This window comes from Suncus etruscus, chromosome 8, assembly GCF_024139225.1.
Source record: "Suncus etruscus isolate mSunEtr1 chromosome 8, mSunEtr1.pri.cur, whole genome shotgun sequence".
In the NCBI taxonomy this organism is placed as follows: Eukaryota; Metazoa; Chordata; class Mammalia; order Eulipotyphla; family Soricidae; genus Suncus; species Suncus etruscus.
The window spans coordinates 115524500-115537166 of NC_064855.1; the positions used below are offsets into that span (position 1 = coordinate 115524500).

Sequence of the window (12667 nt, forward strand, 5' to 3'; positions counted from 1 at the left end):
TTAGTGAAGATCCGTACGCTTCCAAAGGAGGCAGAAAGCTTCTTTTTTATTCGTATAGATCATTTTAAAAGCAACTTCTAACAGATAGATAATATTTCTTTTGGAATATCTAAAGAGCTATAGAAGAAGGCTCGAGGCAGAAAAGCAAGATTGGGCGGGGAGGTAACATTTGTTTATGCTTTTGGATAGAAAAACGAACAATAATTTATTTACACAGTTTTCAGTGAAATAGTAACCCCAGTGTTGTTCAAATCTGCCTTCTGTTGTGCTCTGCTGAAAAGATTTTCCCCCTTCCGGAACCCATTTCCTATTGGCAGTTAGGAACGACCTGGTATAGTTTTTTTTAAAAGACAGAAGATTAATCTATTATGGGAAAGACACTTGGGAGAGGCACTGAGGAGTCATGTTAGTTTTTCCAAGCTGAACCCCAACCATAATCACTTCTAAAAAGATGTCACAGAAGGAGGGAGGGTTGAACAGAGCCACTGACAACATTTGGAAGAAGCACAATAGACTTTTCCTGCTTTAGCACAAAATAATTGCTCTCATTTGCAGACATTTAGTCTTTAAAGTTGTGGCCAAAGCAAGTTAATCAAGAGGTTGCCTCGCTCTCTCGGTCCACCTGTAACTGAACGTGAGGATTAAGTGCCTGGGATGACATTTCTATAGGATCGGAAACACAATTACGCCCATTATAGCCTGTTCTTATGGGCTATTCTCCCAAAAAGCCTGCCTGATCGCAGGTGGTTTATTTTTTTTTTATTCTTTCCTTTCTTTCTTTCTTTTTTTATCCCCCCCCCCCTTTTACAAAAGTTCTAAAATCATTATTTTGCATAAGGTCTGCGCAGCAGTTGATGGGGGGGGGGGGCTCCTGGGTGTGCTTGAGACATTGTTTGAACATCTGTTTGCTGGTGTTGCTAATCTTGTAGGTAAGCAGGTGATACACCCTGACCAAGTTGCTGTGGTCCAGGAAGAGTTCACCCCTACCCCGGAAAGAATTAAGTGGGCCAAAGACCTGATGGCCGCCTTCGAGGAGCACCAAAAGCTAGGGAAGGTAAAATGTTTAATTGATTTTGTTGTTGCTGTTGGTCTATCTGTCCCTTCCTTCCTTCCTTCCTTTCCTTCCTTCCTTCCTTCCTTCCTTTCCTTCCTTCCTTCCTTCCTTCCTTCCTTCCTTCCTTCCTTCCTTCCTTCCTTCCTTCCTTCCTTCCTTCCTTCCTTTCCTTCCTTCCTTCCTTCCTTTCCTTCCTTCCTTCCTTCCTCTGTCTCTGCACTCCGGGGTTATTACTGACTCTGACACTCAGGGGTCATTCTGGAGGAGCTCAGGGGACTTTAAGGGATGCTTTGAGTTGAACCCGGGTCAGCCTCATGCAAGGCATAGACACCCTTCCTGCTGGGTTTATGCTCGGGCCCCAGGGAAAGGTTGTATTTTCTGGAGGGTTGCAGGGAGCCTGGTGTTTTGGGCAGCTGTGGGGGGAGAATGAACACAACAGCTCTTCTTCAGAATGGCTTTGAAGAAAACTGGGTGTTTGCTATAAACATTGAAAGTTCACAAAGGTAAATTGGTCCTCCAGGCCCCAAAATATGATGCCAAGTACCTCCCGGGGGTTCCCATTTGATGATTTTCATAACGCAGAATGGCAGCCTGGAGGAAATTAGAAAATGTTTGTTTCTAGTTCTTGGTTCCCCCCCCCACCCGAGCCCCCTCCTATCCACTCGGGAACGCAGTATTCATGAGCAAATAAACACATTTTGATCAGAAGCACGAACGCATTGTCATGAAATCAACTCAATTTGATCAGATGGTGCTCCGTGGAGTGGAGAAATAATAGATTTTTAAGTTCTTTTCCTGCGGGGTGGTTGGAAGGGCACCTCTCTGCTTTGGGCTGTTCTAGGGACAGGAGGTGGTGTGTGTGTGTGTGTGTGGTATGCATACACACACACACACACACACACACACACACACACACACGTGCCCCACGCACGCTTGGTTTCTGGACTCGAGATTCGGAGAGGCTGGGAAATCAAATTAACGCCGAAGCGCGGTGGTTCCTAATTTACTGCATCATTGAGCCCCGCGTTGCCTGCGCTGTGGGTCTCTGCTATGTAAATATTGCAGTGGCCTGGTGCAATCTGGTTCACATCTGTGCCAGTGACACTTAAATGAGGTGTCGCCCGAAGGAAGATTTTATGCTCGTGGCAGCGATGTCAGTTAATTATCTTAAAAGGTTATTTGCAATTAATGCCAGTTGCCACTTGTGTCAGAGCGAAGGGGAGGAAAGATGTGTGTCCAAAATCTGTTTAGGAGGTTCTGTTGAAACTCGTGATGGTCCGGTGATGGACCTGGGGAAGTTTTGGTAGCTCGGATGCAAAGTCAGCTTAGGGGAGAAAGAAAAGAATGTCTACCAAGTAGTGAGAAGGGCTGGAGACAGCTAGACAGAGACAGCATTGCCAGGAGTGGTCCCCTAAGTGAAGAGCCAGGAGTAAGCCCTGAGCACGCCAAAGGTGTGGCCCCCAAAACAAAACAAGCCACAACACACAAGTAAGGTTCTTTCTGCTCAGTACTCCCTGTACACAAAACAGAAATGTCAGTGAGCCGGTCACTGGTAACACATGTCCTTTCTACGGTGCAAAAATCACCCGAAAATTCCAGGACCCTGGACGGTGGAAAAGGCTATGAGAGCCTCTACAATGCCAGTTGCCATACAGGCTCAGTACCCCTTATCCTACAACCAGGCACCCCTCATTTTGATGCACACTTGCAACCTGGAATCCAAAGGTCAAAATCTAGGTTTTGGGATATACAAGATACGACAGCAACACCGGTCACCTGGGAAATCTTTCACTTTGCAGCCCGTCGTGGTCAACTGGGGCCACTGTTGGCATAACTGTGTTTTGTAGAGAAACATTTTTCTTTTTATTTCTTATTTGAGGGGGTCACACTGGCGGCACTCAGGGATTACTCCTGGCTCTGTGCTCAGAAATTGCTCCTGGCAGGCCTCGGGGACCATATGGGGTGCTGGGAATCGAACCCACATTCTTCCTGGGTTGGCCGCATGCAAGGTAAATACCCTACTGCTGTGCTATCGCTCAGCTGCCCAGGTAATCATTTTTTAAGATGATGTTTTGTATCTTCAAGACACACTAGCACACACACACACACACACACACACACACACAGCCTTCACCCTCAATCTAGAGGCCCCCCCCCATTCATGTGCCCAAGTCACTTTATCAACCAGAGCACTAAAGCACATCAGTCATAGCACATCCACTGAGGCCATAGATCCAGGGCCCTCCCCGGGCTGACCTACAAGCCATGATCTGGCCCAGGCTGCTTTGATCCCCTTTAGCAACCAGGTTCCTAGAAAAGCTTGGTTATGTTCTGATCTCCTTTGGCAGTTTGTTTTCTTTTCTGTTTTCATTTTTTCATCACATCCAATGGTGCTCAGAGCTTACTCCTAGGGATCACTAGTAGGATGGGCTTCGGGGGAACCATCTGGGGTACTAGGACTCAAGCCTTTGGTCTTCTGCATGCACAGAAAGTGGTCCTGCCCTGCTGTGCTATCATTCTGGCCTGGCCTTCCTTCCTTCGTTCCTTCGTTCCTTCGTCCTTCGTTCCTTCCTTCGTTCCTTCCTTCCTTCCTCTCCTTCTTTTCCTTCCTTCCTTCCTTCCTTCCTTCCTTCCTCCTTCCCTTCCTTCCTTCCTTCCTTCCTTCCTTCCTTCCTTCCTTCCTTCCTTCCTCCTTTCCTTCTTTCTTTATTCCTTCCTTTCTTTTTTCTTTTTTCTCTCTTTTTTGGTTTTTGGGTCACACCCAGTGGCGCTCAGGGGTTACGTCCTTGCTCTGTGCTCAGAAATCACTCCTGGCAGCTTGGGGGACCACATGGGATGCCAGTATTCAAACCACCATCCATCCTGGTGTTGGTTGCATGCAAGGCAAATGCCCTTACCACTGTGCTATCACTCCGGTCCTCCTTCCTTCTTTCCTATGTTTGGGGAGCCATATGGTATGCCAGGGATTGAACCCAGGTCAGCTGCGTGCAAGGCAGGCAAGTGCTATACTCTTCTGCTATCACTCCACTCCTGGTTTTGTTTTGTTAAAAAAGAAAGGCACTCTTAGCTCTCAGCACTGGTCTGGAAGAAGGAGCCTTTTCTGCAGAACCAGAGTTATCACAGCCGAAAGGGGAACACACCAACTTGGTACTTTGTCTGGGGAGGAGTAAGTGTTTTCAGGAAATTGGAATGAACAAAGGGGACATGGGATTGTCTCGAAATTGGCTGTTCATTCACAAACACGAAATCTGCAGGTGGCGACTCTGGATCTTGAGACAAGCCTTAGGGTTGGGTCATCTGTGGCCCATATTTGTAAATACTTGTAAATATTTCGTGGGAATTTCGGTTGTCTAAAAGCCCTGTCATTGCTTTCCAATGTGAATTGCTATGGAAAGAGAAGCCCCAAACATTTTTCGAAGCACAGATGAAGGTTGGATTGTCCTTTGTTCAAAGGTCCTTTCTTTCCCGTGACTACAAATGTCATTCAAAAATCGTTTCTGGGAGGTCCAAGCATTAGATAGTACAGCAAGTAGGGTGCTTTTGCCTTGCTCACAGCCATCTGGTTGTGGGTTGGATCCCTGCTACCCCAGCTGGTCCCTGAGCCCTGCCAGGAATGAACCCTGAGTTCAGAGCCAACAGTCAGCCCTGAGCACCACTGGGTATGGCCCCAAAACAAATAAAAATTTCTTTTGATCTAAATATCCACAAAAGCTAATCATCCATTTATTCTGGCTTATTTTCAGTTTCTCCTGCTCCTAGTTTTTTGTTGTTGTTGTTGTTACTAGTTTGTTTTTTACTTTTTTGGCCACACCCAATAGTGCTCAGGAGTTATTCTTGCTTGATTCTGTGCTCAGGGAGTCTGCACTCTAGCAGAATCAGGGGGGTGCTGGAAATCAAGCCCAAGTCCACTGCATGTAAGGTAGGCACCCTAACCACTGTAGTATCACTAGCCCCTTCCTGCTTCCATCTTAAACCATATTCTGCCCCAAAGCACAAGATCTGACTGCAGTTTGCAGTTAAATGCTAAATTCATATCACTATTATTATTTGTATGGAAGAAATTCTACCCTTGCTTCCTATCTCCTCCAAATAAGTAAATTCACAGGAACTACTCAGATTCTGAGTCAATGAGTTGGAAGGTTGTATTCATTCTTTAGTATTACAGGATTAAAACAAAAATCTTTTCTTAATTAAAATATTTGGTTTTTTTGGGTTTTTGGTTTTGGTTTTGGAGAACACCCAGCAGCACTTGGGTTACTCCTGCCTTTGTGCTCAGAAGTCACTTTTGACAGGTTCAGGCTATCATATGAGATGCTGGGAATCAAACCCAGGTCAGCCACATGCAAGGCAAACGCCCTACCCACATGTACTATCGCTCTGGCCCATGATTAAAAGTTCTAAAGAAGTATAGTTTGATGCTCATAATTAAAAAAAAACAACACAGCTGAATACACAACATTTAGAAGTAATATGTAATCTGTCATTGTTTGACTACTGTTATGCTACTGTGACAGCTTTCTCTCAGAAAACTCAACCTGTCTTAAATTTTAAGAATTGTACCTGGAGGCCAAAGAGATAGTACACAGGGTGGGCTTTGGCTTTGTCCTAGCCTCACCTGGGTTCAATCTTTGGCATCCCACATGGTCCCCTGAGCATTACCAGGAGCAATTCCCAAGTCAGAGTCAGGAGTAACCCTTGAGTGTTGCTGTGTGGCCCCAAAACAAAGCAAAACAAAACAAAATTTGCCTGGTACAATAGTCCTCCTTAATAAGAATTAGGACTGGAGATTGACATTTAGATCTCAATCTGATTTTTATTAAAATATGTAAGAAAAAGCTTAAGCATTTGGCATGTTCTGTGGTCTCCTTGTCCTTTCCATAAACTAAATTATTTCTAGATTAACAGAATGAGTGCAAGGTATACATGTGCTACAGAATTAATCACACTGGGTTCTCGTTTTAGTCTTTTCAGGGAAATATGTATTGTGAGATGAATATTACTAATTTATCTTTGAATTAATCAGTAGAATATTTTAATGAGGATAAGTTTCTTCTGTGTTATAAGTTCTTCTGTGTTTCAATTTATCAAGGAGTTTCTTTAAATCTAATGTCATTTTTTACAAGAGCGGTAGTCCCAGCCATTTTTAAAATTCTGAACTGAATTTAATATTGCTTTTTAAAAAATACGATTTTAATCTTTTTTTTTCTACCAAACAAGAATGACATATAGTCTAGAAACTGAAATAAAAATATCAAGCAAACAATAAATTAATCTAAGCTAATAGCAACAGAATCTATAATTTGAATATAAATATGCTATTCCTATAAACATTCACAAGACAATCATGTATATATTTCTTCACATCTATATTATCAACTCAGTGCTACCATTTCTCTTTCTTCCACCATTTCTTCAACAAAAATGACAGCAAAAGGAAGTCGTTGCTTTACTTGGGGAAAAATAATAGTTAATCCCAGGAAATCTTAATAAAAGAACTCCCTTTTTTTTTTCCCCAAAGAAGACTTCTTAGAAAAATGTAGGGAAGGGGCAAAAATTCATGTGGTCAATTTTTTTTAAGGTGACTTTAATGTGTCCCTAGTTTTGCAGGCCTGACTCGGCTGCATTTTGGGCTTTGCAAACCGGTTTTCCTTGATATTTTCTGCTGTACGTGCTCGGTTTGATTTTGGAAGGGTCTGGCTTCACTTTGTCACTCTTTGGCCTTATGATAATTTCCCAAGCTGGCCCCAAACCCAGCCAGGGGGGTAGGACCCTGTCCTGGCTATGTGAACAAGCATAAGTAAGGAAGGGTCAGTATTCAAGACCCCATCCACACCCCACACATCCCCGAAGTCTTCTCGGTTTGCTCATGACACAAAACAAGGCAAATTATTAAATGTGCCTTCCTAAAAACAAATCGCCTGCGATCTGAATTGCAGGAGGAACTTCGCGCTTGATAAACTAAGAAATTTCTTTCCCCCTCGTCTTAGCAAGATGCTTCCCATTCTCCCACTGTCTCCCCTGAGCGTTCCCCTCATATATCAAAAGCAAAATCGTGCCCCGCCAGTATCCGATTCTGCTCACACACCTTCCACTGGTGTTTCCAAAGGCAAAGCTTCACAAAAGAAAACACTGTTGGGTCCAGATGGTCTTCTGGAAGGCTCCCCGAGAGAGATCCGAAGTCTCTCTGGCCAAAAATATTGTTTCCGCTTATTCAAGAGCCAGAAATCCCACTGGCATCCTTTCCACGCAGATCAAATAAACCATTGGAAGATGTTCTTGTCTTTGTCAGCTGAGAGAGTCGATTCCACTAACAGACAACAATAGAACCCCCATGCACCCCAGCTTCACTCCTTCCCTGCCCCCTTGATTTGTGAGCTGGAATAGGCAAGTGGAACCGAGGGTTTTTTTTGGGGGGGTGAAGGACCTCAGCTACTTTCGAAATTCTCACCTCTTGGACCCCTCCCTGTGCTCTTCTGGGCCATTGAATATTTTTAGAACTCTGCAGCACAATGTTGCTGTCCAGAAATCCAATTGTTGGAAAAGCTGAAGCCGGTTATTGATGGACTTTAAGGCTGATATGATTAACAAATATCTTTTTTGAAAAAACCAACTTTAAAACGAGACATTGCAATTTTAGCCCTTTTTTTCATCACGAATGACTAATGGCTGGCTCTGGTTAGAGAAGCTATTTTTTATGTGAGAGAACTTGAAGAACTTTTTAAATAATTTGTTTTTTGTCCTTAAATGGCAACAGTCTGTCTGTCTCTCTCTCTCTACTCATTCACTCTTGTCCTCTCTCCTGCTTTCTTTCTCTCTCACACTTTTGTTTTGTTTTGTTTTTTTGGGCCACACCCGGTGGTGATCAGGGGTTGCTCCTGGCTATGTGCTCAGAAATCATCCTGGTTTGGGGGACCTTATGGGACTCCGGGGATTGAACTGTGGTCCATCTTAGGTCAGTGTGTGCAAGGCAAACACCCTACCACTTGCACCACTGCTCCCGCCCCTACTTTCTCTCTTTTCTATTCTTTTATTTTAGTTACTTTATTTAAACACTGTGGATACAAAATTGTTTATGATCGAATTTCAGTTACAGAACATACTCAATTCTTTACCAGGGCACATTTCCCTCTACCAATGTCCCCAGTTTTCTGTCCATCCATTCCCCCCCCTGTGAGGCAGGCATTTTATCTCTCTCTCTCTCTCTCTCCCCCCCCCCCCCTCTCTCTCTCTCACACACACACACACACACACACACAGGGGTGGGAATACCTAAGTGCTCAGAGCTTATTTCTGAGGTTCTGTGCTCAGAGGGGTTCTAGCAATATTCAGGGAACCATGCTATCAAGGATCAAACCTGGGTTGACGTTGACCATCAAAATGCATTTTTAACTAAAAATCATTGTATGTATGTTTATAATTTTTTATAATTCTTAAGATATATATATATTTTGCATATTTTATATTTATATATATAACCAATATGACACATATCCTATAATGTGTCATATATTAAGTGCTATTTTCTTGTTGTTGTTTTTGGACCACATCTGGTGCTATTCAGGGGTTACTCCTGGCTCTGCGTTAAGGAACCACTCCCTAGCAGGTTCAGGGGACCCATATGGGATGTCGAGGATCAAACTCATATCAGCCACATGCAAGGCAAACCTTACCCATTGTGCTATGGCTCTGGCCCTATAAAGTTTTGCTCATTTAAAAGTAATCTTTTTGCTCATCTTTTGCTTCATTTAAAGATTCTTTTTCAAGTCATGCAATTCATTGTGGAGGTCATTGCAGATCTGTTACCAAATTATTTTGCCCAGAGAGTTGAGACTTTTGTCTTTGACATTCTGGTGATACTTTTTGTTTTCCCTATTGCGGGGATTACTTAAAAACAAACATGCTTGGGGCCAGAGCAGTAGCACAGCAAAGGCGTTTTGCCTCGCACAAAGTCAACCTGGATTCGATCTTGGCATCCCATAGGATCCCCTGAGCACTATGAACACCACCAAGTGTGATTCCTGAGTGCAGAGCTAGGAGTAACCCCTGAGCCCCAGTGGGTGTGGCCCCAAGACAAAAACAAAACAAACAAAAATCCAATATGAGACTCATTAGAAGTAAGCTGTGTTATATCTTCCAGTTTCATCATTATAGATTGCAGCTTGGGGCATTGAGACCTGACCAGAGCCTGGCGGCCCAGGTGAGGACAAAGGGACACTGAGGTCAAGTCAGCAGCCACAAGAATCACCACGCCCCAAGGCCACAGCTAGACAAAGCTGGAGAATTCAGTCCCTGACAGATGGGGAATCCAGTTAGTTGGAATCAATGTCCTTTCCTGAGTCCCTCAGGGAACAGGGGGCACACACAGAAGGTCCCCTCCCACACACCCCTTCCCCTGTGACCTTCTCTGCCTCACTCAGTTCTGTCCTGCACTGTCTAGTCTCCGGTTCTAGCCCTGGATTCCTGCCACCAGCGCTTATCGATTTTGCTCCCTGGGCCATCCTGGGAAACCTTTGGCAAAAGCTTGGGGCCAGAGAGATAGCATGGAGGTAAGGCATTTGCCTTGCATGCAGAAGATCAGTGTTCGAATCTGGGCATCCCACATGGTCCCCTGAGCGCTGCCGGGTGTGTGAAACCAAATACCGAAAAAAAAAAAAAAAAGGCAAAAGCTAGAAAGCCGATCCTGGGCTCACGGAGTGCAGCTTCTCAGTGGCACTGGGAGAACGCAGAATGTCAACACACACACACACACACACACACACACACACACACACACACACCACACACACACACACACCACACACACACACCTACATACACTCACTGTCCCTGGGTCTTTCAGAATCAGCGCTGAGTCAAGGAACTGCTCCCCCACTAGATGTAGGGTGCATCATTGTTTAAGTGGGGCCTTCTACTCTGTCAGCCTCCTTCCTTCCTTCCCTCCTTCCTTCCTCCCTCCCTCCCCTCCCTCCCTTCCTCCCTTCCTTCCTTTTTTCCTTCCTTCCTTCTCTCCTCCCTTCCTTATCTCCCTCCCTCTTTCTTTCCTCTTTCCCTCCCTTCTTTCCTTACTTCTCTCTTTCCTTTCTTCCTTCTTTCTCTCCTCCTTCCTTCCTTCTTACTTTCTATCCTTTTTTCTCTTATCTCTCTCCTTCCCTTCTTTCTTCTTTCCTTCCATTCTTGCTTCCCTCCTTTTCTTATCACCCTCCATCCTTCCTTCCCTTTTCTCTCCATTTTGTCTTTTCTTTCTCTTTTGAATATTGGGGCTACACCTTAGCAGTGTTATGGGTTGCTCCTGACAATGCACAGGGGACCATGGGATGCTTGAGTCAGATCCGGCCTCCTGCACCCCCTGCCCTTTGGTCAGTCTTTAGCCCTCCCTGGTCTCTCTCTCCTCACCCCACACACTGCCTCCAACACTTTCTTTTGGGGGTTTGATGTTTAGGCCCCATCCCACAGCACCTCAGAAATAACTGCACTCAAAATTACTCCTGGTAGACTCAGGGACCATATGAGATGCCTGAGGATTTGAACTAGGGTCTATATGCAAGGTAAATGCCCTCCCTGCTGTACTATCTCTCTGGCTCCAGCCCTTCCTTTCTGTTCTAGCTGGTGGGAATAGAGCAGTTTTCTATACTCTTTTAATTTGCAGGTTGTATTTTCTTAGTTGGTTTCTTTACTCTTTTGTTGTTTTTAATTTGAGGGGTCCTACCCAGTGGTGCTCAGGGCTTACTCCTGGCTCTGTGCTCAGGGATTATTCCTGGGTGTTCTCAGGGACCATATAAGAATGAACCTGAATCAGCCACACGCAAGACAAACACTCAACCTACTGTACTGTCACTTTAGCCCCTTGTTATTCTTTTTTATGTTGGAAGCAGATAAATGGTATTTAATTCTGTTTCCTTTTTTTTTCTTGTGGAGGAGGGATTTGGAGCTTTACTCAGCTATACTTAGGAATCAGTCCTGGAATGTTTGAGGAACCATGTAGGATACAAGAGATCCAACTGGGGTTAGCCCCCTGTATTGTCTCTCCAGCTCCTGGAATTTGATTTTAAGCATTTTCACTTAACAAGAATTTCTATAATTCAAGTATTTCTATAAAATCAAGCATTTCTGGGGCTGGAGCGATGGCGCAAGTGGTTGGGCATCTGCCTTGATGTGCTAACATAGGAGGGACCACAGTTCGATCCCCTGGCATCTCATATGGTCCCCCAAGCCAGGAGCGATTTCTGAGTTCATAGCCAGGAATAACTCCTGAGCATCACTGGGTGTAACCCCCCCCAAAAAAAAAACAAATCAAGCATTTTTATAATTTTTGTTGTTGGTCACATACCCAGCAGTGCCCAGGGCTTATTCCTGGCTCCTGGTGGTTCTTGGAGGACCATACATTGGTGGTGCCAAGGCTAACACGGAGCTTAGCTGTACGCAAGCAAGAGCCTTAATCCCTATACTGCCACTCTGGCCAGAATTTCCTATCATCCTCTATTTTAGGTTAGTGACCCGTGGTAGTGTCCCTCATTGAGAGAGTGGCAGCTCACCCCCCCCATATCCCATGCCCTTGCCCAGCTACTGGGGCACAAGTGAGCCCAGGAGAGCAAGTAATGTTTGGTTAAGTAGTTTATAAGTGTAAGTAGTTTCTAAGTGCCCGGCAGTGATTAAAAAATGAACTTGATAACACTTATGCAAAACTGTCCTTTACTTCCCTGCTAGAAAAGTTTAAAAAAAAAAAACAAGGGCCGGGCGGTGGCGCAAGAGGGTAAGGTGCCTGCCTTGCCTGCGCTAGCCTTGGACGGACTTCGGTTCGATCCCCCGGTGTCCCATATGGTCCCCCAAGCCAGGAGCAACTTCTGAGCGCATAGCCAGGAGTAACCCCTGAGCGTCAATGGGTGTGGCCCAAAAACCAAAAAAAAAAACAAAAACAAAAAAAAAAAACAAACAAACAGAGAGGAGCCAGAAATGGTATAGCACATAGAATGTCTGCCTAGCACCTGGCTGGCCTGGGGTTCAATCTCCAGCACCTGTATTTATGGTTCTATGGAGGATTTGCAGGAGTGGTCCCTGAGAGCAGAGTCCTGAGCACCACTGAGTGTGGCCCCAAACATAAAATACTAAAAAAAAGAGCATAGGGGGCTGGAGCAATAGCACAGCAAGTAGGGCATTTGCTTTGCACATGGCCAACCAGGTTCGATCTCCTGCATTTTATGTGGTTCCCTGAGCCTGCCAGAAGTGATTTCTGAGCACAGAGCCAGGAGTAACCCCTGAGCATCACTGGGTATATCCTCCCCACACACAAAAAAGGAGCAGATTGATTCTTGGAAAGGCGAGGTTAGACTGAGGGGAGGCTGGCACTCAGGACTTGCTTCTAACGCTGACCAGATACAATAGCAGGATTGAACCAGGACAGCTGCTTGCAAGGCAATGGACTTAAAAAGCCCCTTATTTGGGCGAAGCCATATGATAGTGGGCATGTCACTTGCTTTGCACAGAGCCCACCCTGGTTCCACCCAAGGCACCCAATTATGTCCCCCAAGCCCACCAAGAGCCAGCGCTGAGCACAGAGCTAGGAGTCAGCCCTTAGCACAGCCGGATGTGATGTTCCTGGTATTAGCAGGAGTTGGG

General features: G+C 45.1%; 1 protein-coding gene across 1 annotated transcript in view; it reads left to right on the plus strand.

Moving 5' to 3' along the window:
• Positions 1-12667, plus strand: part of CLYBL (citramalyl-CoA lyase) — a 160070-nt gene that overhangs the window by 142048 nt on the left and 5355 nt on the right. Inside the window, 1 exon segment of the mRNA XM_049778524.1 lies at positions 930-1054. Within this exon segment, the coding sequence (XP_049634481.1) occupies positions 930-1054 (125 nt within the window).